General features: G+C 41.5%; 1 protein-coding gene across 5 annotated transcripts in view; it reads right to left on the reverse strand.

The window, feature by feature from the left end:
• The window catches only part of CEP89 (centrosomal protein 89), a 79854-nt gene that overhangs the window by 38640 nt on the left and 18725 nt on the right, over positions 1-22489 (reverse strand). For 3 of the 5 annotated variants that reach the window (XM_027079326.1, XM_027079324.1, XM_027079329.1), the window contains 7 exons: positions 19650-19752; positions 16834-16862; positions 14554-14596; positions 12074-12292; positions 10600-10745; positions 1913-1963; positions 1665-1748 (listed from right to left, as the gene is read on the reverse strand). In XM_027079326.1, the coding sequence (XP_026935127.1) occupies positions 1665-1748; positions 1913-1963; positions 10600-10745; positions 12074-12292; positions 14554-14596; positions 16834-16862; positions 19650-19752 (675 nt within the window). The remainder of the gene's footprint in view (positions 1-1664; positions 1749-1912; positions 1964-10599; positions 10746-12073; positions 12293-14553; positions 14597-16833; positions 16863-19649; positions 19753-22489) is intronic. The other 2 variants (XM_027079327.1, XM_027079325.1) reach the window with 1 other exon arrangement.

Raw genomic sequence — 22489 nt, forward strand, 5'->3', positions numbered from 1 at the left:
CCGCAAAATCCAGATTTGCCTTGTATATATTCATGAAAATGGAAATCAAAGCTGCTAGTCCTTTTTTTTTTTTTTTTTTTTTTTTTTTTTTGTGGTGCGCGGGCCTCTCACTGTTGTGGCCTCTCCCGGTGCGGAGCCCGGGCTCCGGACGCGCAGGCTCGGCAGCCGTGGCTCGCGGGCCCAGCTGCTCCGTGGCATGTGGGGTCTTCCTGGACCGGGGAACGAGCCCGTGTCCCCTGCATCGGCAGGCGGACTCTCAGCCACTGCGCCACCAGGGAAGCCCTGCTAGTGATTTTTAATTATCCCACTAAGGGTATATGTGAACGGTCTTTTCAACTGGATCTCTCGTTTAAATTATTGGTGAAAGAATTGATTACTAGACGTATTGTAAAACCAATAGATCTTGGTTATACAATAAAATGTCGATTCATTGGTAGTCTGAATTATTTCAAGTGTACCTTATTAACAAAAATATCAGTGGACTCAGAATAAAATTTTATAGTACTAAATGTCAAGCTAACTGTGAATTTTGTTCTGTATCTCAAGTAAATTTACGATAATGTCCTCATGAGCTATCAACAAAATATATGTACTTTTGTGAACTATGGATTTTCTAATTAAATTTTACATGCAACATGATTTTTACATGAATGCTACTTTGTTTAAACTATCAAATGTCAGTATTTTACTACAATTTTATTATAAAATGTACATTATCACTAAATGAGCTTTGATTTTAAAAATTAAATTAGCTTTAGTTGTATATTATTTTTTACAAATATAGACTTGTATAAAGGCTAAAAAAAAGAAAATTAAGTGTCCAACAGAAAGCCTAGGAGAAAAGGTTCACAACTGCATTACATGGGCCATGTACATGGGACGGCAGAACAAGAACAGGATGGGTGACTCTTAACAGACCCTTCCAATCAGGGATCCTAGAAATACCAACTCTTTTCTCTCTGGATCCCTCCAATTCCAGGGATCTCTTTGGTCACTTAAATAAGGAACATAGAGGTTCGCAGCACGGAAAGGCATGGGACATATCTATAATACCTGCACAGCCTTGGTTTCCTGTATCATTAGAATGAACTCTGCTCCAGGAGCCATTCCCATGAAAAAGAGTGAACACGGCAGAAACAAACAAAAACCTCACTTCCCCACCACCACCAACAGCTCAGTAATTAGACTTCCTGGCAGTCAGCTCTTCATAGAATTAAGAAGCATCTAAGCCTGCCTGAAACATCCCCAGTCTTCTACCTTCCTTGTCTGCCCAAAGGTCCCTTTTACCAGTGCTGTTTGCAGCTGCACAGGACCAGGAAAGTAGCACCTCCCACTGCTGCCTTCTCCGCACCCCAAGATCCCAGCCCACGTGGGGCTGCCTGTCTGGGAAGCCACGGCTTCCAATGCTGCACCCCATCCCTCCAATACTTCTCCCATCAATCCCAACCCACCGCCCTGCTCCGCCCGTCCCTCTCTCCTGCCTTCCCTCTTCCTTCTCCCCGTCCCCACACTGCTACACTCCCTCCTTCCTCCTTTCCTTCTTTTAACAAACACTTGAGTACCTGCTAGATGTTGGCTATACCTATCTTCAAAATGTTGCTTCCAAGTTTGAATCGGTCTTCTTTTTTACAAACCTTGTTCTTCTGAGACTTTCGCCCACCTACCTGAAGGCTGGCATTGAGCTCGTCCTTCTCTTTCATTCTGTCTTCATAGGCCAGCAACAAGGGGGACAGGTACTTTGTATCCACCTGAACATAATGGAATAAAGAAGATTAATATCTTTCTTACATCTAAACACAATCAGCACATCTTTAAAAAGGAAAGAAAATATACTTCATTTGGAATGGTTTGTAACAGCTATTCAATTATAGCCCAGAAAATATGGGCCTGAAATTAAATAACTTTCACTTACCAGCCAGGGTGGTACAGGGCCCTTTGATGGGAGGCCTTCAATATTTAAACTCTAAAAACAAAACACACGGTGAAGACAAATTAAATTACACTTCCTCTGAAATTTCAAGTCTTAGCTATTCTTAACCTAGCCTGGGCATCAGCTATCTAGGAATCTTGTGTGTGTGTGTGTGTGTGTGTGTGTGTAAATTGATGTATTTGTGTATATATTTATATATATATAATTATCTGAAGTGTTTGAGAGTAATTTTTACACATAATGCTCCTTTTCCTCTAAATACTTCAATGTATATTTCCTAAAAGCAAAAGCATTCATCTATTTGACCACAGTACCATCATAAAAATCAGGAAATCAAGACTGATGCAATACTGTATTCTAATCTATAGACTATGCTGAAATTTTGCCTATTTTCCCACTGATGTCCTTTTCTGGTCAAGAATCCAATCCAGGATTACATGTTGCATTTAGTTGTCAAAACTTTTCAGCATTTTAAAATGTGGAACATATCTAATAATTTTTTATTGGATGCCAATAAAACTTTTTCAGTGTTATGTTGTTGAGTGTCTAGATTTTGTTGTCTTCTTTTAAAGTGTTTTGTTTTCTTTTTCTTTTGTAGGCTCTTAAGTTACGCACAAAAGACGATGCTTTTGAGGCTCATCTTTTTCAGAACCCAAAGGTCTCCGGGTGCTAATTATTTTTAGCTCACAGCTCCCTGAACTTGTTTTCTGCCTGGCCTCACAGAGTTTCATCCTATACATGTGCAGATTAGTGTTCAACAAAGGACTGCGAGGAACCCCATGTGGATTTATGTAGCTCTTGCCATGGCTCCCTCCTCTCTGGTGTTCCTGCCCCACAAATCCCAGTCTCCTCTGCTTCCCCAAATCTGATCTGTCTCTTCAGTTCAGACTGCCACACTCTGCTTGCGTTGCTCCACCCGGCACTGTTATCCGAGAGAGCCTCCAAGCAGAAAGCAATGTGATCATAAGGCTCATCTATTTATCCTCCTTCTCCCCATGAGGACAGTGCCGCCTGCAGTAATTCCATCAGGGCCGGAAGCAATGGCCCTGATGGCATAATTCCTTATCCAACAAAGATTTTCTAACGCGTTTACCATCTCATGATTCATTCAGCAAACACTGAAAGCTCACTAAGCCATTGTGGACGTTACAGCACATGTCACTGTTTACAAGGATTGTATGGTTCCACACAGAGATGGGTCTTCTCACATCGCACAGGGCAGAACGTGCCTTGAGAGTGGAACAAACAGAAGCCTGCAGTGGTTGGAGAGAGAGATCACCTCTGGCTGGAGGCATTAGGGGAGACTGTCATGGAGATCGGTGGCCGCAAAGGGTAGAATGGTGTGCACGTTTTGGGGGTGGCGGGTGAGGGCAGCAGCCAGTCGCTGGGCCTGCCTGCCCACAACCTTCTGAAAGAGAACTGGCTTGTTCACAGCCCCGCAGAAGGCCCTGGCCTAGGAAGCCTGTTTTGGATCATAGGACCCCAGGAACCTTAATATTTTTGTTAAAAAAAAAAAAAAAGTTAACATTATGTTAAGTGAAAGAAGTCAGCCACAAAAGCCCACCTGTTGTATGATTCCAGTTATACAGAACACTCAGAATAGGCAAATCCACAAAAAGTAGTGGTTGCCAGGGCCAACGTGGGTGGTGGGAAAGAAGGGGGCGTGACCGCTAACAGGTGTGAGATTTCTTGTCGTGAGTTTTCTTGTTGTGATGAAAATGTTCTACAATTGATTGTGGTGGCGGTTGCACAGTTCTGTGAATACACTAAAAATCACTGGATTGTATACTTTAAATGGGTTAATTAGACGGTATGTGAATTACATCTCAAACCTGATATTTAAAAAATTTAAACCTAAGTCCTACTTCAGAAAGAAAGAAAGCAGCCCATAAAGCTGCCCTGAACTCCCAGGAGCCACGTGACAACACCGTGCACACCTGGCTTCCCCCGCCACCCCGATCCCAGTAGGAGCCGGTGAGCTGGGCGTCCTGACACCCCCACCGCGCCTCCAGCCCCACACAACCCTCACACACACGAGCCTCCAGGGCACAGACCTGAGCTGCTGGGTCCTCTTGTTGTTCCTCACAATTTTTGAGGTTTGCTCAGAACCTCAAAAATAGCGTAGTGGTTTGCTCAGTGAGAGTCTGTCGAATCGAATTCTGCAATCCTGCTTCTAAAGTAAAACCTAGTCTGTCTTCTCTCGTTTTATACACATAGACTGTGAAAGGATCTCCACCTCCAAGTTAATTACACACCCATCACCCCACATATTTACCATTTTGTGGGGAGAGAACACAGTTCTACTCTCTCAGCAAGTTTCAACTATACAGCACAGTATTATCAACTATAGTCACCATGTTATATATTGGATCCTCAGATCTCATTCATCTTATACCTGGAAGTTTGTACCCTTTTACTTGCCTCTCCCTATTTTTCCCACCGCCCCGCCCCCCAGCCCATGGCAGTCACCATTCAACTCTGTTTCTATGAGTTTGACTTCTTTTTTTAAGATTCCACATATAAGTGACACCAAGCTGTATTGTCCTTTATCTGGCTTATTTCACTTAGAATAATACCCTACACGTTCACCCATGTTGCAAGTGACAGAACTGCCTTGTTCTTTAAGGCTGAATAATATTCCACTGTATGTCACATGGTTTTTATATATATGTGTATATATATGTATATGTGTCTGTGTGTGTGTATATATATATATATATATATATATATATATATATAATGTGACATATACCACATTTTCTTTATCCATTCATCCTTGGCTATCATAAATAATGCTGCAATGAACATAAGAGTATAGCTATCTCTTCAAGATAGTGATTTCATTTCCTTTAGGTATACACCCAGAAGTGGGATTGCTGAATGGTATGGTAGTTCCGTTTTTAATTACTTGAGGAACCTCCATACTGTTTTTTATAGTGGCTGCACCAACTTACATTCTCACCAATAGTGTACAAGGGTTTTTTCTCTACACCCTCACCAGAATTTCTATCTTTTTCAAAAAAGACACGCTAACAGGCATGAGGTGATATCTCATTGTGGTTGCATTTTCCTGATGATTAGTGACGTTGAGCACCTTTTCATATACCTGTTGGCCATCTGTATGTCTTCTTTGGAAAAATGTCTATTCAGATCCTTGGCCCATTTTCAAATTGGGTTATTTGTTTTTGTGCTATTGAGTTGTATGAGTTCCTTGTACAGTTTGGATATTAACCCTTTATTGGACATGTGGTTTGCCAATATTTTCTCCCATTCCATAGGTTGCCTTTTCATTTTGTTGATAGTTCCCTTTGCAAAAGCTTTTTTAGTTTGATGTAGTCCATTTGTTTATCTTTGCTTTTGTTGTCTTTGTTTCTGGTATCAAATCCAAAAAATCAGGGCTTCCCTGGTGGCGCAGTGGTTAAGAATCCGCCTGCCAATGCTGGGTACACGGGTTCGAGCCCTGGTCTGGGAAGATCCCAGATGCCGCAGAGCAACTAAGCCCGTGCACCACGACTACTGAGCCTGCGCTTCTAGAGCCCGCGAGCCACAACTACTGAAGCCTTTGTGCCACAACTACTGAAGCCCGTGCGCCTAGAGCCCATGCTCCGCAACAAGAGAAGCCACCGCAATGAGAAGCCCGTGCACTGCAGCAAAGAGTAGCCCCCACTCACCACAACTAGAGAAGGCCCGCACGCAGCAACGAAGACCCAAAGCAGACAAAAATAAATAGATAAACAAGTAAATTTTTTTAAAAATCCAAAAAAATCAATGCCAAGACCAAGGAGTTTTATGATTCAGGTCTTACATTCAAGTCCTCAATTCATTTTGAGTTGATTTTTGTGTATGGTGTACAACAGGGGTCCAGTTTCATTCTTTTGCAAGTGGATATTCAGTTTTCCCAGCATCATTTACTAAAGAGACTATCCTTTCCCCATAGTATATTCTTGGCTCCTTTGTTGACCGTATACACATGGGTTTATATCTGGGCTCTCAATTCTGTTCCATTGATCTATGTGTCTGTTTTCATGCCAACAGTACACCGTTTTGATTACTATTTCTTTGTAATATAGCTTGAAATCAGGAGGTGTGGTATCTCCAGCTTTTTCTTTCTTGAGTCTACTTTAAATATTTGAGGCCTTTTGTGGTTCCATATAAATTTTAGGATTGTTTTATCTGTTTCTGTGAAAAATGCCGCTGGAATTTTGATAGCAATCATACTGACTCTGCAGGTCACTTTGGGTAGTACGGACGTTGTAACAATATTCTTTCAATCCACGAGCACAGAATATCTTTCCACTTATTTGCATCATCTTTGATTTCTTTCATCAATGTTTTATAGTTTTTGGTGTACAGATGTTTCACCTCCTTATCGCTTCTTGGCCTTTTTGCTAAGATCAAGTGTACATGTTTCACCTCCTTAGTAAATTTATTCCTAAGTGTTTTATTCTTTTTGATGCTACTATAAATGGGATTGTTTTCTTAATTTCTCTTTCCAATAGTTTTTGGTGTGTAGAAACACAACTGATTTTTGCATATTGATTGTGCATCCTGCAAATTTACTGAATTCATTTATTAGTTTTAACAGTTTTGTGGTGGAGCCTTTAGGGTTTTCTATATATAATTTCACTGTCATCAGCAAACAGAGGCAATTTTACTTCTTCCTTTCCAATTGGAGGCTTTTTATATCTTTCTTGCCCAATTGCTCTGGCTTGGTCTTCTAGTATTCTGTTGAATAAAACTGGTGAGAGTGGACATCATTGTGTTGCCCCTGAAGGTTTCAGCTTTAGATGTAGGCTTGTCATATATGGCCTATTACTATGTTGCACTATGGTCCTTCTACACCCAGTTTGTTGAGAGTGTTTATCATGACAATATGTTGAATTTTTGTCAAACTTTTCTGCATCTATTGAGATGATCACAGGTTTTACTCTTAATTTTGTTAATATGGTGTATTATATAGTAAGTCCCCTACATACAAACCTTCAAGTTGCGAACTTTCAAAGATGCAAACATGTGCTCCATCAACATCAGGCATGAGTGAAATTGCAGCTTGCCCTCTGTCTCCTATTGCTGATGGTCCTTCAGCTGTACCGGCTCCCACCTCCTCTCCCTCCTCCAGTCAGTAACTCTTCTTGCCTATTCACTCCAGGCCAACCCCTGTATGCCAGCTGTTGTACTGTGCTACTCTACTGTAATCTTACTATATCGTAAGATTAAAAGTGTTTTATTTTTTGTGTTTTACATATTGTGTGAAAAGTATTATAAACCTAGTATGGTACAGTACTATATAGCCAATTGTGTTAGTTGGGTACCTAGACTAACTTTGTTGGACTTAGGAACAAATCGGACTTACAAATGTGCTCTCGGAACGGAACTCGTTCATATGTAGGGGACTTACTATACTGACTAATTTGCAGATGTTGAACCATCCTTGTATCCCATGAATAAATAGCACTTGATCGTGGTGTTTGATTCTTTCAATATACAGTCATCCCTCTCTGTGGAGAACTGGTCCTAGGACTGGCTGTGGATACCAAAATCTGCAGATGCTCAAGTCCCACAGTTGGCTCTCCAGATCCACAGTTCTACAGCTGCCAATTCAACCAACCGTGGATTCTGTAGTACTGTACGTGTTTACTGAAAATAAAATTCACGTATAACGCACCCATACAGTTCAAACCCATGTTGTTTGAGGGTCAACTATACTGTTGAATTCAGTTTGCTAATATTTTGTTGAGGATTTTTGTATCTCTGTTTATCAGGGACATTGGCCTACAATTTTCCTGGAGTGTTCTTGTCTGGCTTTGGCATTAGGGTAATGCTGGTCTCGTAAAATGAGTTTAGCAGCGTCTCTTCCTCTTCAATTCTTTAGAAGAGTTTGAGAAGGGTTGGTATTAATACTTGGTATGATTTCAAACAATCAGCTTAGTTCATTGATCTTTTCTAGTTTTTATTTAATTTACTTCTGCTATGATCCTTGTTATTTCCTTCCTTCTATTAACTTTAGGCTTCATTTGTTCTTTTTCTAGTTACTTGAGGTATAAAGTTAGGTTGTTTACTTGAGATCTTTCTTGTCTCTTAGTGTAGGTGTTTATTACTATGAATTTCCCTCTTGGAATTGCTTTTGCTGTATCCCGTAAGTTTTGTTATGTTGTGTTTCCATTTTCATTTGTCTCGAGATGTTTTCTGATTTCTTCTTTGATCCACTGTTTGATCAGAGTAGCATGTTGTTTAATGTCCACATATTTGTTAATTTTCCAGTTTCCTTCTTTTAATTGATTTCTAGTTTTACACTATTGTGGTCAGAAAAGATGCTTGATATGACTTCAATCCTTTTAAATTTATTAAGACTTGTGTTGTGGCCTAACATATGATCTATCCTGGAGAATGTTACATGTGTGCTTGGAGAAGGATGTTTATTCTGTTGCTTTTGGATGCAATGTTCTGTATACACATGGTCTGATGTATCATTTAAGGCCAATGTTTCCTTACTGATTATCTGTCTGGATGATCTATCCATTAATAAAAGTGGGGTATTAAAGTCGCCTACTATTATTGTATGACTGTCTGTTTTTCTCTTTAGGTCTGTGAATATTTGCTTTATATTTTTAGGTGTGCCTATGTTGGGTTCACAAATATTTATAAATGTTATATCCTCTTGTTGGAGTGACCTCTTTATCATCTTATAATAACCTTTGTCTCTTATTACAGTCTTTGTCTTAAAGTCTATTTTGTCTAAGTAAAGCCAACCCACCTTTCTTTTGGCTTCCATTTGCATGGAGTACATTTTTCCATCCCTTCACTTTCAGTCTGTTTATGTCTTTATATCTGAAGTGAGTCTCTTGTAAGCAGCACATACCTGGGTCTTGCTTTTTTATCCATTCAACCACTCTATGTGTTTTGATTGGAGAATTTTAGCCCATTTATATTTAAAGTAATTATTGTTAGGTATGGACTCAATTGCCATTTTGTTCACTGTTCCCTGGCTTTCTGTAATTCCTTTTGGTTCCTTTCTTCTCTTGCTCTCTTCAAGTGTGATTTCATGATTTTCTGTAGTGTTATGTTTAGATTACTTTGTCTTTACTTTCTGTGTATCTACTATAGGTTTCTGCTTTGTGGTTACTATGAGGCTTACATAAAACAACTTATAACCGTCTATTTTAAGTTGATAACTTAAGTTTGAATGAATTGCAAAACTACATTTTTTATTCTCTCCCCATTTTATATTTATGATGTTGCAATTTACATCTTTTTATCTTGTATATTCATCAACAAATTATTGTAGTTATATTTTTACTATCTTTGTCTTTTAACCTTCATACTAGATTTATAAGTGATTAACCCACCAACTTCACAACAGATTATCTTTTATTTTACTATATATTTACCTTTACCAGTGAAAATTTTAATTTCATGTTTTCCTGTTACTAATTAGTGCCCTTGTATTTCAGCTTGAAGAAAGTCCTTTAACATTTCTTGTAAGGCTGGTCTGGTGGTGATTAACTCCTTCTGCTTTTGCATGTCCTGAAAACTCTTTACCTCTGTCTACTCCAATTCTAAAGGACAACTTTGCTGGGTAGTGTATTCTTGGTTGAATATATTGTGCTACTCCCTTCTGGTCTGCAAAGTTTCTGCTGATAGATCTTATGAGGGTTTCCTTGTATGTAACATGTTTTTCTCTTGCTGCTTTTAAGATTGTCTCCTTGTTTTAAATTTTGACAATTTAATTATAATGTGTTTTGCCGTGGGTGCCTTTGGATTCATCTTTTTTAGAACTCTCTGGGCTTCCTGGATTGAGATGTCTATTTCTTTCCGCAGGGAACTTTTCAGCATTATTTCTTTAAATGAGCTTTATGCCCCTTTCTCTCTTTCCCCTCTGGGACCTCTGTAATCCACATGATGGCATTCCTTAAGCTATCTTCACTCTTTTTCATTCTTTTTACTCTTCTGTTTGGATAAATTCCACTGCCCTGTCTTCAAGCTCACTGATCCTTTCTCACACTTGCGCTAGTCTGCTGTTGAAACCCTCTATTGAATTTTTCACCTCAAGGATTATATTCTTCTGCTCTATGATTTCTCTTTGGTACTTTTTAAATATTTTCTATCTCTTCGTTGAAATTCTCACTTTGTTCATGCTTTCCTGACCTCGCTGAACATCTTTATGACTATTACTTTAAACTCTCTATTGAGTAAATCACTTATCTGGATTTCATTAAGATCAGTTTCTGGAGATTTATCTCGTTCTCTTCTTTAGAACATATTCCCTTTTTTCTTCATTTTCCTTTACTCTCTGTGTTGGTTTCTGTGCATTAGAAAAAACAGCCACCTCTCCTGTCTTGACAGAGTGGTCTTGTATAGGAGATGCGTCGCATCCATCAGCCTGGCCCAAGCTCTTGGCTGCCTCTCAAACCTCTGTGATTGTCCAAGCTGCTGCCTTTATTCTTAGTGGTTCCCAGTAGTTGGGGATGTTCCAAGACCCATCAGAGAAAGGGAGGGTGGGAAGGAGGGAGGGAGGGAGAAAATAGAAAGGTGCTCAGAAAGACTCTACTTTGGATGTATCTTTTTTTATACCAAATTATAATAAATATGAGCCCTTTAGAATTGGAAGCCAATTCAACAGGAAAGGCTAAAATATCAGAAAACTGATTTTTCTTAATAGGAAACATTACCTCTTCCTTGGATAAATGCCTGAATTTTGTTTGATATCTACTCAGTTCTACATTCAAACAATGAACAGTCATTTTCAATCCATCATTTTCATCCACCAGTTCTTGAGCTTGTTTTCTTAGATAATGTAATTCAGGTGCAGCGACTACTGAAAAATATAAATTCAATATTATACCATAAGAACTTATTTCAAATTTATCAAGATTTTATATAAATTGCTGATTGTCCTTCTTTCCCTTTTAGGCTCACAAAGGCAGTGAATGACAGATATATAGATACAAATGAATAAAAGTTACCAAGTTTTTTTAACATTGAATAGTCAAAAGTGTTTTGGAAGTTTGTGAAAGTTTTTGCATGTATAATTAAGGTAAAATAAAAATTTTAGGTTGAAAAACAGTCGTTTCAGATGATATACAAATATGTTCCTTGAAAATTATATAGAATAAATGGAGAATTTATTACAACTAATAACTTTCCCACATAATAGTAATGTCTTATTAGAAAAGGTCATAGAAAACAGACCCCACAAAATAATAGCACAAATAATATAAAGTATCTAGAAATGTGCCTAAGACAAGAAATATGCAGGGTCTGTATAAAGAAAACTACAACATCTTTCTTAAGGCCATAATATTAGACTTATATAAACAGATAAATATACAGAGAAAACATTGAAAACAGTGAATATTTATATGACCTTAGCATTATTATTATTATTTTTTTAGCCGTGCCACGCAGCACGTGGGATCCTAGTTCCCAGACCAGAGATTGAACCTGCCCACACTGCACAGTGCAAGTGTGGAGTCTTAACCACCAGGGAAGTCCCTGATCTTAGCATTACAAAGAACTTGACACCAATGGCATAGGTCATAACAGAAAAATATCCTATAAGTTTAGCTGAATTATCAACAAACTGAGAAAATATTACATATATGACAAAGGCCTAAAACCCTTAATATGTAAAGAGTTCCTACAAATCAACAGAAAAGATCAAAGCATCTCAATTTAAAATGGGAAAACTTATAAAAGAGAAAGAAAATGACCCACAAAGATAATGAAAAAAATATTCAACTTCATCAATAGTAAATGAATTAAACTAAAATGGGATTCTTCTTTTTTTTTAACCTATCAAATTCGCAAGGAAAATACAATCCTCATCATTGGTAAGTATGTGGTGAAAGAGTCACTTTTATATGCTGCTCATGGGGATAAAAACTGATATGAAACATATGTACAATACTATGCTAAGAATCAAAAGAAGTATTGGAATTTTAGCATAATAATAATGACACAGCAGATGAAATCAAATTTCAACAAGTATAAGGATATTAATGAAAGATCTTAAAATCATAACAAAATATCAAGAACATTAATATCACCAAATACTGTAACATAAAATATTAACTTTCAAAATAAATAAGAAAATTTGAATTCTTCTTTGTTCCTTTAATAAAAGAACTGTGTAGTTGTCCCCACCTTCCTGAGAGGATGCTTTCTCAACTTCTTTCAGCTTTCCATTTTCTCTTTCCATCCTTTTAAGTTTTAACTGTAGTTCTTTCATTGTTTTTTTTATTATGTTAAGTTCAAGAGTAAGGGTTTGATTTGCATTGTTTAGATGCAAATTGTCTTCTTTTAATTCCTCGAACTTTTCTTTGGTTATTTCTATATGTCTTCGATGTGTTCTACCATTTACATCTAAAAAGGCACAGGAAAAAAGTTTTAAAATATTAATTGATATTTACAATTCTACATCAAAATTACAGGAGACAATTTCAAAAACCACATGAGCAACTCTTCATGTCAGTGCCTGCAAAGAGAATGGCCTATACAGCAAAGAGTGCATGGTCTGTTGAGACTACAGTGAGCAACAGGAAGAGGGATGACAGAGGGGGAGGCAGGAGCCAGTGGAGGCTCTATACTATTGGACATAGGATTGTACATATCATAATATGCAGAGTGGAGGTTGTATCCTGCAGGCCACCAGAAGCCAGAAAGCCTTTCAGGCAGAAGTATGGAAAGAAGAGGCTCTACTCTCAGATGAATCCCTGAGGACAGCAGTGAAGAAACCAAACAGGAAGGAGCCCTAGCCCAGAGGCAGGGAGACCAGTCAGGAGACTCCTGGAGTAGGGATGGAGAGGAAAGGACATGAGAGAAGGATTCAGGGGCGAAAGCTCAGCAGGGCTGAAGAACTCAACTGGGTGTGGACAGTGAGGGGGGGCAAGTCAAGGATGAGCACCAAGACCTGTGGTTTGGAAGACATCTAGCCAGACAAGGGACACAAGCATGGCAGGGGAAGGGAAGCCCAGGCTAGGACACGGGCCCGGAGCTCTGAAGGCAGCCTCAGCTGGAGAGACTGAGGTGCCACCAGCATGTGGGCAGACCTGAAGGCACCGGGGTGAGAAGAAAGCCAGAGACCACGAAGGATGTTAGGAAGGAGCAGCAAGAAAGATGGAGGAAAGCAGAGAGCGATGTTCCACAGGGAGATCAAAGGAGGTGAGGGCTACGATGGGCTCCCAGCCCGGGCAGAGCTTCTGTGTGCAGATGTGCAGACAAGGGCGGGAATGCTGGTGGCTCCAGACAGCCTCCCCTGACCTCTGACACACACATCCCCAACCCCTAGAACATGAAAGGAAAGTCTAAGAAATGAGTAACTCCACAGCTACACTGAAAACAAGAGGTGAGCCACCAGGAATCCCGGAAAGAAAACATTTGAGATTAGATTGAAGATGGAAGCTGCAGCCTAAAATATGCCAGGAGAGGTCAGCTCCTGGAGGTGGGAGTGCTTCCAGGGATGTGCTTTGCCCTGGCAGGTACTGGGGACACAAAGTGACCTAGAAAGGGCTGATGAGGTATCCAGTTAATGTGCCAGATGGGATCAGCAATGGTTCAAGCCCCCTGGGCCGGGTAGTACAGACAGGCTCTGAGGACAGAGGCAGGCAGGCACTGGGGCTGGGGAAACTCAGGAGGAAGAGGGACCCCCGAACCCCCTGGCTGACCACACACCCTGTCTGTCCCTGTCAGTCACTGGAGACAGGCTGTACGCCTGACAGCCCACTGGTTTCCCCCTCTGAGCAGCCTGCAGTAATCAGATACAGCATCCCCAGGCAGACCAACAGGGACTCCCAAGGACCAAGGAGAACACATCACACATCACCAAGAACCATGTGAGCTAAGAGAAGCACCAAAATCAAATAACAGAGGACACAGTTGGCTGCTCAGCAACTATAAGATTTTTGAATGGGTGTAGTTAAGATTCCAGAGAGATGTTTGTCAATACTTAATAGAAATCATGGAAACAAACAGTTTCATTCACAATACAAATTCAAAGGATGGGTTGAGCAGCAGAATACATACAATGAAGAATCAACCTGTGGGCTAGACATTAGAGCCCCAGCAATATCCCAGAATACAGCAGCACCAAAAACACCAAGATAGAAAGGGTGAAAACAAAGCCAATCAGACATGGAGGATAGACAAAAGCCTTGATTCCTGATAGGATTTTCAGACTAGCAATGTGAAGCTTAACAGGAAAAAAATTACAAAATCCACCTTGAAAGCTAATGAGGCTCCTCAAACTGTAGAGGGGATAGCACCCCAGAAAGTATCTCTAGACCCCTCAGCTCTGTCTCTAGCCCCTGAGCAGAGCCCCCGTTTGCATACACCCCCCTCCCAGTGTCTGCCTATAACCCACAGGTCCACTCCCCTCCCCAGGATCTGAGCACATGCCATGGGGACATATATCCATCATCCAACGTGTACACGTTTGGACTCTCTCTTTTAAGGCAAAGGTGGAAATTCAACAAACTGCCTCCTCTTCCCAATTCTGATAATGGGACAGAAGCAACAGCCTTTACAGGAAAAAAAAAAAAAGAGATCTTTGTTTTATGTGAGATTATTCTGGGTATTCGCTAGAACAATCAGCTTTTCAGTCACAATGAAATTCAAAAGGCAAATACCTGGAGAGGGTGGAGGTTTTCCACACAATGATGGTTTTTCATCCTAAGGAAGAAAACAACATGAGAGTAATGAATTAAGAGTCTCAGCATCTTCTAAAAGTGGATTGGCACAAGCAGGTAGGTCATCGTATATCAAATATTTAAGCACTTTTTTCCCCCTTCATTTTGGCTCTTATAGTTGCTAGTTTGTTTTAGCTTTAGAAACTTTAATATTCACTGTTTCTTTTAAATGAACCAAAACCTTAAGGGATTTCCCCTCTTGGCAGGTTCTCTGAGCAGCAAGGGAAGTCCTGCTTTCTTCCTGCCTTTTTGTCCATGAGTTCAGTGTCTTTTTTTTTTTTTTTAATTGAAGTCTAGGTGATTTACAATATTGTGTTAGCTTCAGGTGTATAGCAAAGTGGTTCAGTTCTACATATATATATTTTTCCAATTCTCTTCCATTATAGGTTATTGTAAGATACTGAATACAATTCCCTGTGCTATACAGTACATCCTAGTCGCTTATCTATTTTATACATAGTAGTGTGTATCTATTAACCTCATACTCCTAAGTTATCCCTCCTCCCTCCCATCCCCTTTGGTAACTATATGTTTGCTTTCTATATCTGTGAGTTTATTTCTGTTTTGTAAGTAAGTTCATTTGTATTATTTTTTAGATTCCACATAAGTGATACCGTATAATATTTGTCTTTGTCTGGCTTACTTCACTCAGGATGATAATCTCTAGGTCCATCCATGTTGCTGCAAATGGCATTTCATTCTTTTTTCTGGCTGAGTAATATTCCTGTGTGTGTGTGTGTGTGTGTGTGTGTGTGTGTGTGTGTATACCACATCTTCTTTATCCATTCATCTGTTGATGGGCACTTAGGTTGCTTCCATGTCTTGGCTATTGTAAACAGTGCTGCATATGAACACAGTATCTTTGGAAATTAGAGTTTTCTCCGGATACATGCCCAGGAGTGGGATTGCTGGATCATATGGCAACTCTATTTTAGTTTTTTGAGAAACCTCTATACTGCTGTCCATTACATTCCCACCAACAGTGTAGGAGGGTTGCCTTTTCTCCACAATTTATTATTGGTAGTCAGTCACGGTGTTTACATGCAGGTCCCATAAGTGACAGGCCACCAGTTCACATTCTAAAGCATGTGATTTGACTGTAGGTGCTGAGCAGAGATGCACAAAGCAAATTCCAACTGGCCTTTTCTCCTTGGGATATGCAAAAAGACCCCATTAGCTTCAGAGAAGCACGTTTTCAAAGCACTGAGAAGGGCTTCCCTGGTGGCGCAGTGGTTGAGAGTCCACCTGCTGATGCAAGGGACACGGGTTCGTGCCCCGGTCCGGGAAGATCCCACATGCTGCGGAGCGTCTGGGCCTGTGAGCCATGGCCGCTGAGCCTGTGTGTCCGGAGCCTGTGCTCTGCAACAGGTGAGGCCACAGCAGTGAGAGGCCCGTGTACCGCAAAAAAAAAAAAAAAAGTACTGAGAAAAGAATACAACATCCTCCTTTTCAACCCAAAACTTAGAGGAAAGGGAAGTCTTTGCACTTCTGTTCATTTTTCTACGACACATCAGTCTGATTCTAAGTTTCTAATTTCTGCTGAAAAAGTAGATAAGGTTATAAATTAACTCTACTGAGAAGTCTTTAATTTTTAAACTCCTTTGACATCGCAGAATTAAAAACTTAAGTAAACTATTTCCATGTCTGCAAACTGGTTATTGTCTATTCATTCCACAAATGAAAATGTAAATGTAAGTGATTTCTAATCCCTCAATACATTACATTCATTTTAAACTATGCAAAATATGAGTTTCTTCATGTTTTAAAACTTTTTTTAAAAAAAACATTCAATGGAAAAGAACTCTTAATGGAAGTTTTCTTCCCCACAAATCACAAAAGTTGTTTTGAAATTATGGTGGAAATTCTACTAATTGAGAAAATCAGTTTTTAAAAAACAATCCTTGGGCTCCCCTGGTGGCGCAGTGGGTAAGAATCTGCCTGCCAATGCAGGGGACATAGGTTCGAGCCCTGGTTCGGGAAGATCCCACATGCCTCGGAGCAACTAAGCCCATGCGCCACAACTACTGAAGCCCGCATGCCTAGAGCCCGTGCTCGGCAACAAGAGAAGCCACGGCAATGAGATGCCCGCGCACCACAACGAAGAGTAGCCCCAACTCGCCACAACTAGAGAAAGCCCGCGTGCAGCAACAAAGACCCAACGCAGCCAAAAATAAATAAATAAATTTTTAAAAAACACACACACAAAAAAACAATCCTTACCTTTAAATTCAGAATAGAATGTTTACCATCTGATTAAAAAAAAAGAAAGAAAACTTTGTAAAGCAGAGAAAGACATCTGACAACTCAGAAGAGTACAATCTTAGGAACTCACCTTCTGCAGATGTGCTAAACCAGGCCCAGGTGGGCAGCCTTCCCAAGGCCACATGAGAAGCGGGTCCAGAGCCAGGCAGGAGCCCAACTCGGAACTGCTCATCTCTCCCCGCTGCTCGTTCCTGAGCACCTTCAGTGGCTCACGTGATTGGAGAACCAAGGCCAAACTCCTCAGCGCGACTCTGAGCCTTCTCCACCTTCCCAGCACTCCCCCCCCCCAGAGCTCTCTACCCGTCCCACCGCCATTCCCCAGATGGGCTGAGGCGGATGCCTCCCCGTCTCCCTGCCTACAGTAGCAGTCCACTCGGTCAGATGCTGGTACCTCGACCAAAGGAGGTCAGGGTCCAAGCTTCTTGGCCGGGTACTGCTAGGGCGCAGAGTGGCACCTCAGGCTGACAGAGTTTGAGGCTTTAGCCTTTAGACAATAATTATCAGCTAGCATTATGGAGGATGCTGTGCTTCACACATACGACTAAATTTAATCCTTATAAATTTAATCCTTATAAGAACCTGATGAGAGGTGCACTCAAACTGAGCAGAAGTGGGGTTAAGGAACTCACCAAGCCTCTCGCCACCTGGATATGACAGAACCAAAGCACTAAAAACCAGTGTTTCTGATGTGTTGCCTAAGGATCACTCACATCAGACTCTCCAAAGAGCTTGTTAAAAATACAGAACCTCTGGGGCTCCAGCACAGATTCACTGACTCAGAATTTGGGGCTGGGGTGGGGCCTTTTCACAAGTGTCCAGGGGCTTCTAATCCCCATCACAAACCAAAAACCACTGGAGGAGCTGAACTCCCTCCCAACCACCACCTGCGTTCCCAGTTCCCACCTGTGTTACCAACTGCGCCAGTTACCACACTGCCTTTCAGCTCCAAACCCACTTTTATTGCTGGCTTGTGTTACTGCAGCAGTGCTACCTTGCCAGGAGGAGGAAGGGGCTTGGGTTCCTCATTCCAGAAGGCTGTCTCCATCCCTCTCTCTTTCCCTGCGTTCCTCTTTTTCTCTCCCCTCTCCTCCTTTCTTCCCTCTTTCTAGGTGGCCAGCAGCACTTCCCCATGGGTGGCTTCTCCTGGAATTCCCCTGGAGAGGGCAGCTTTCCAGCGAGTTCTGTTAGCAACACACCTCGGCTAACTTCTCCACCCGCCAGTGGGCCACAGCTGCACCCTCTCCAATGTCTGCATTGGAGATTCTCCAAATGTTTCTTCTCTTGGGGGCTCTCTGTTAACAGAAGAGGGAGCAGCTGTTCTCTCTATCTGCTATTCCTGCATTCTTTAGATTTCTCTCTACCCCTTAGTAGGCAATCCTCTCATAGTCAATAATTCTTTACATTAAACTTTCCTTTTTCAAATCACCATATACATTCTGTCTACTGATTGGATTCTGACTGATATATAACACATCAGGCCACAGACAACACAGACATTAGAAAGTGGATGGACATGTATGAACACAGAGATATTCAGGATGTGTTATGATTTTTTAAAAAAGGCAGGTAATAAAATAACAAACATTTTATTCACACACGCACTCGAAGTTGTTAAAATTGTACTCTACGGGAGTACAATTATGTGTGTTTAACCTCCTATATTTCTGCATTTCAGTTTTGTTTTTTTTTTACAGTGAGAAAGTATTAATTCTGTAATTTAAAAAGAGATATGGGCTTCCCTGGTGGCGCAGTCGTTGAGAGTCCGCCTGCCGATGCAGGGGACACGGGTTCATGCCCCGGTCCGGGAAGATCCCACATGCCGCGGAGCGGCTGGGCCCGTGAGCCATGGCCGCTGAGCCTGCGCGTCTAGAGCCTGTGCTCCGCAACGGGAGAGGCCACAACAGCGAGAGGCCCGCGTAAAGCAAAAAAAAAAAAAAAAAAAAAAGAGATATACTTTTTACTTGAATTGAATATACACATGGATTTCCCACAGGGATAAAGTATGCTGGCCTAATCAATTGGCATTTTCTGGCACAGGTATTAGTAGGCTGGCCTTCTGTTTATCAATCAGTCCCCTTGTGAACTGACTTATATGACAGTTTTCTTGAGGCTAAGCAACTCTGAGGGTCCTGATAAAGCAGTGACTGGTGCCCACTGTATGCCAGGTTCTCCTTCTCACTTCTCAAACATAAGCCACCTCTTAGGAAATGGAAACCCTTTGTTATTTAATGTGCTGAATTCTCTCACTGTGCCAAATGAAATGTACAAGGATGCGCTATTACAAAGTTGTATTATAAACATGTCCCTGCACTCTTTCATCCAAAACACCTGTAGTCACAGCCTGCCATGGGCCAGGACCCTGATCCAGGCACTGGAGCTAGCCTGGTGAACAAGACAGACAAGCTCACTTGCTCATCCTGGGGAGACCACTGGGTACCCACCCCTCACAGCGCTCGATGTGGGGAGCAGAGAGGAAGGAGCGTGTGGAGCTTCAGAGCCTGAGCCCTGACCCTCCACCCCAGGGGGCCTCTCTCGGCTGCCGGAACTGACAAAATGGACCCCAGTGTGAGGGCCTCAGGCTTTAAAGATGACCTAACACCCGGGCAATCAACTATTTTCACTGTAACCCAGTGAAAACAAAACTCAGGGATATTCCCACTTAAAATCATGGAACCACAGTATGAAGGTGCAATGGCTACATGTTCCCCCAAGTTAACCAATATTTATTGCCACAAAATGCTTTTTGATATTAAATTAAAAAAATTTTTTTTTACCTTTTTCTTGTGTATGCTCTGGTGGAACAGGTGAGCCTGGAAACCCATCTTGTTCAGAAATATTTTCCTCATCTCCACTGTCCACCCCATGTGACGATGGAACCTTTTTGTTACAAAAGACAAAGGAACAGCCAACTATGTGATAAGTGCTTCTGTATCAAATTTCTTCCCAACAAACCCAAACGTCTTATTCCACACCTTCTCCACTGCTCTTTCCTCTCTACGACATAAAAGGACCGCATCTGGCAGGGCTGGATGAAATCTCGGGTCCCTCAGGAGAAGCCCAGTGGCAAAGGCAATGCCGTCCAAATTATGCTTAAGCCACTGAGAACTTCACAGCCACCCCCACCCCCCAATGCTACCTGGGCAGCTCGACTTCCCCATTCCTGCCAGGGACCAACTCAGGAAAAGGGGCTGCCTCTGGCCTGCTCTGCATAGCACCCAGTACCACCCTGCCTTGGTACTGATGCTGTGTATTCATCTCTGCATGGGACAAGACCTGCTGACGAGCCCTGTGAGAGCCCTCATCCAGGCAACTGTTTGGGATCGAGGCCCATTATGCTGGCTGGCTGTGAGTCCACTGCGAATGTTTCCTGATGGAATGGAACTCTCCCCTGTGCTGTCTGTGAGCATCTTCTACATAGGTATCATGAATGGTGGCAGGGCTGCAGAGCTGCCCCTCACAGACCTGTGGGCCATCACTGGGACCTCCCCTGATGAACAGGAGACCACCCCACTGGCAGGGCTCTGGGAGGTGGGGACAGAGGCTGCCCAAGGGGAAGAGCAGTGAACCATGTCTTGTACAATAAGCTGTGACTGGTGCTCCCTCGCTGGCTTCCTTTCTGCTACACTAAATAGTATCTTGCGTATGTGATCAGCTTGGCTTAGCTGTGCTGGGCTGCAGGCCGTGGAAGGGTCATCCCCATGGCTGGCAGGGAAGGGGCAGAACTCACTGGCAAGATGCCCAAGAGAAGGGGCATTTCAGAGCCAAAAGCTAAGGCTAGGCCCACCAGGCTCTGGGTACAGGGCTCCAGGGCGACCCAGCTCAGAGCAGCAGAAAGGTCTCCCACTCTACTCATCATCTGAAGGGATTAAAAAGAAATGACCTCTTAGGTTTTGTCTCCTAGGAACCCATTTGCCTTGTTCACCCTATCAAAGATATATTATGCTACTCACTTTTATCAAGGAAATACAAAACTGCTATGGCTTCCCTGGTGGTGCAGAGGTTAAGAATCCACCTGCCAATGCAGGGGACGTGGGTTTGAGCCCTGGTACAGGAAGATCTCACATGCCGCGGAGCGACTAAGCGTGCACCACAACTACTGAGCCTGCGCTCTAGAGCCTGCGAGCCATAACTACTGAGCCCACGTGCCACAACTACTGAAGCCTGTGTGCCTAGAGCCCATGCTCTGCAACAAGAGGAGCCACCGCAATAAGAAGCCTGTGCACCGCAATGAAGAGTAGGCCCTGCTCGCTGCAACTAGAGAAAGCCCGCGCACAGCAACAAAGACTCAACGCAGCCAAAAGTAAATAAATAAACTAAAAAAAAAAAGAAAATGCTAAAGATACCCTATTATGGAAAATAATGTTTGGCAGCATCTACTAGCACTAAGACTGATCGTACATATGCCCTATGACCATACATATATCACTTATCAGTATATATGAGCGGTATAGACCCACCAGAAATATACATATATACACACAAATATTCATAGCAGCACTATTCCTAAAAGCCCAAATCTGGAAACAACCAAATATTCATCTTCAGTAAAATGAATAACTAATTGGATGTTATAATTGTACAACTGGATATTATACAGCAATAAGAACGAACCAACAACTGCTACACACAATGACAGAAGACTCTCAAAAACTCCAAAGAATACGTACTGTATGATTAAAGTCATAGAATCCTCAGAATAGGCAAAACTAAGCTACGCTGATTTTCTAAGATCCAGTCTACTCTCGGAGTCAGGGCAGTGGTTAACTCTTGGGGGAGTAGTGAGTCCTCTCGGTCACAGAGGAGGACTTCTGGGGTCCTAGTAATGTTGTTCTTTTTCTTTTAATCTGGATGGGGGCTACTTTGTAAAAATTCACTGAGCTGTACACTTATGGCTTATATGCGTTTTGTGTGTATTTCATACATCGATAAGTAAGCCTAAAGAATTTGTGACAATATTCTAAAAACACTCTAATATAAAAGTTTTAATTTAAAACATTTTTAAAACTATTACATACTTCTGAGTATGAAAATCACCTGGTTACTAAAACAAAAATTGTTTGGGTACTGAAGGAAGGGAGGAAGAAGCCGGCCAACTCAGCCACAGTGCTGCCATCAGGGATGCCAGGAGTGGCCTTTCCCTCATCCGTCTGTAGCCCTGGCCTAACCTCCTTCATCCTCCTCCTGGTTAGGACACTAACTCAGATTTTAAAGGGTAAAATGTACATGCTAGAATCTACAGGGTAATTATCAGAAAACAAGCCAGTATAATTTGCAAACTAGTAGAGGGAAAGAAATAGAACTAAAAAAATCACCAATCCAAAAGAATGGAAGAGGAAAAAAGATACAGAGTAATAGGACAAGTAGGAAAAATAAAGATGGCAGACTTAAACTCAAATATATCCATATAATATGTTAAATATAAAAGAACCAAATGGTCCAGTAAAAAGACAAAGGAAAAGTTGGTCAAACTTGGTTAACAAAAACCATATGCTGCACTGAATTGTAAACATTAAATGGATGAATAGTATGTATGTGAATCATATCTCAGTAAACTTAAAAAAAACAAAAAACTAGATGCTATTTACAAGACAGAGCTAAACATAAGGATACAGAA

Source organism: Aethalodelphis obliquidens, unplaced genomic scaffold (genome assembly GCF_003676395.1).
Source record: "Aethalodelphis obliquidens isolate GAN/ISIS:26980383/991018 unplaced genomic scaffold, ASM367639v1 scaffold43, whole genome shotgun sequence".
Taxonomy (NCBI): domain Eukaryota; kingdom Metazoa; phylum Chordata; class Mammalia; order Artiodactyla; family Delphinidae; genus Aethalodelphis; species Aethalodelphis obliquidens.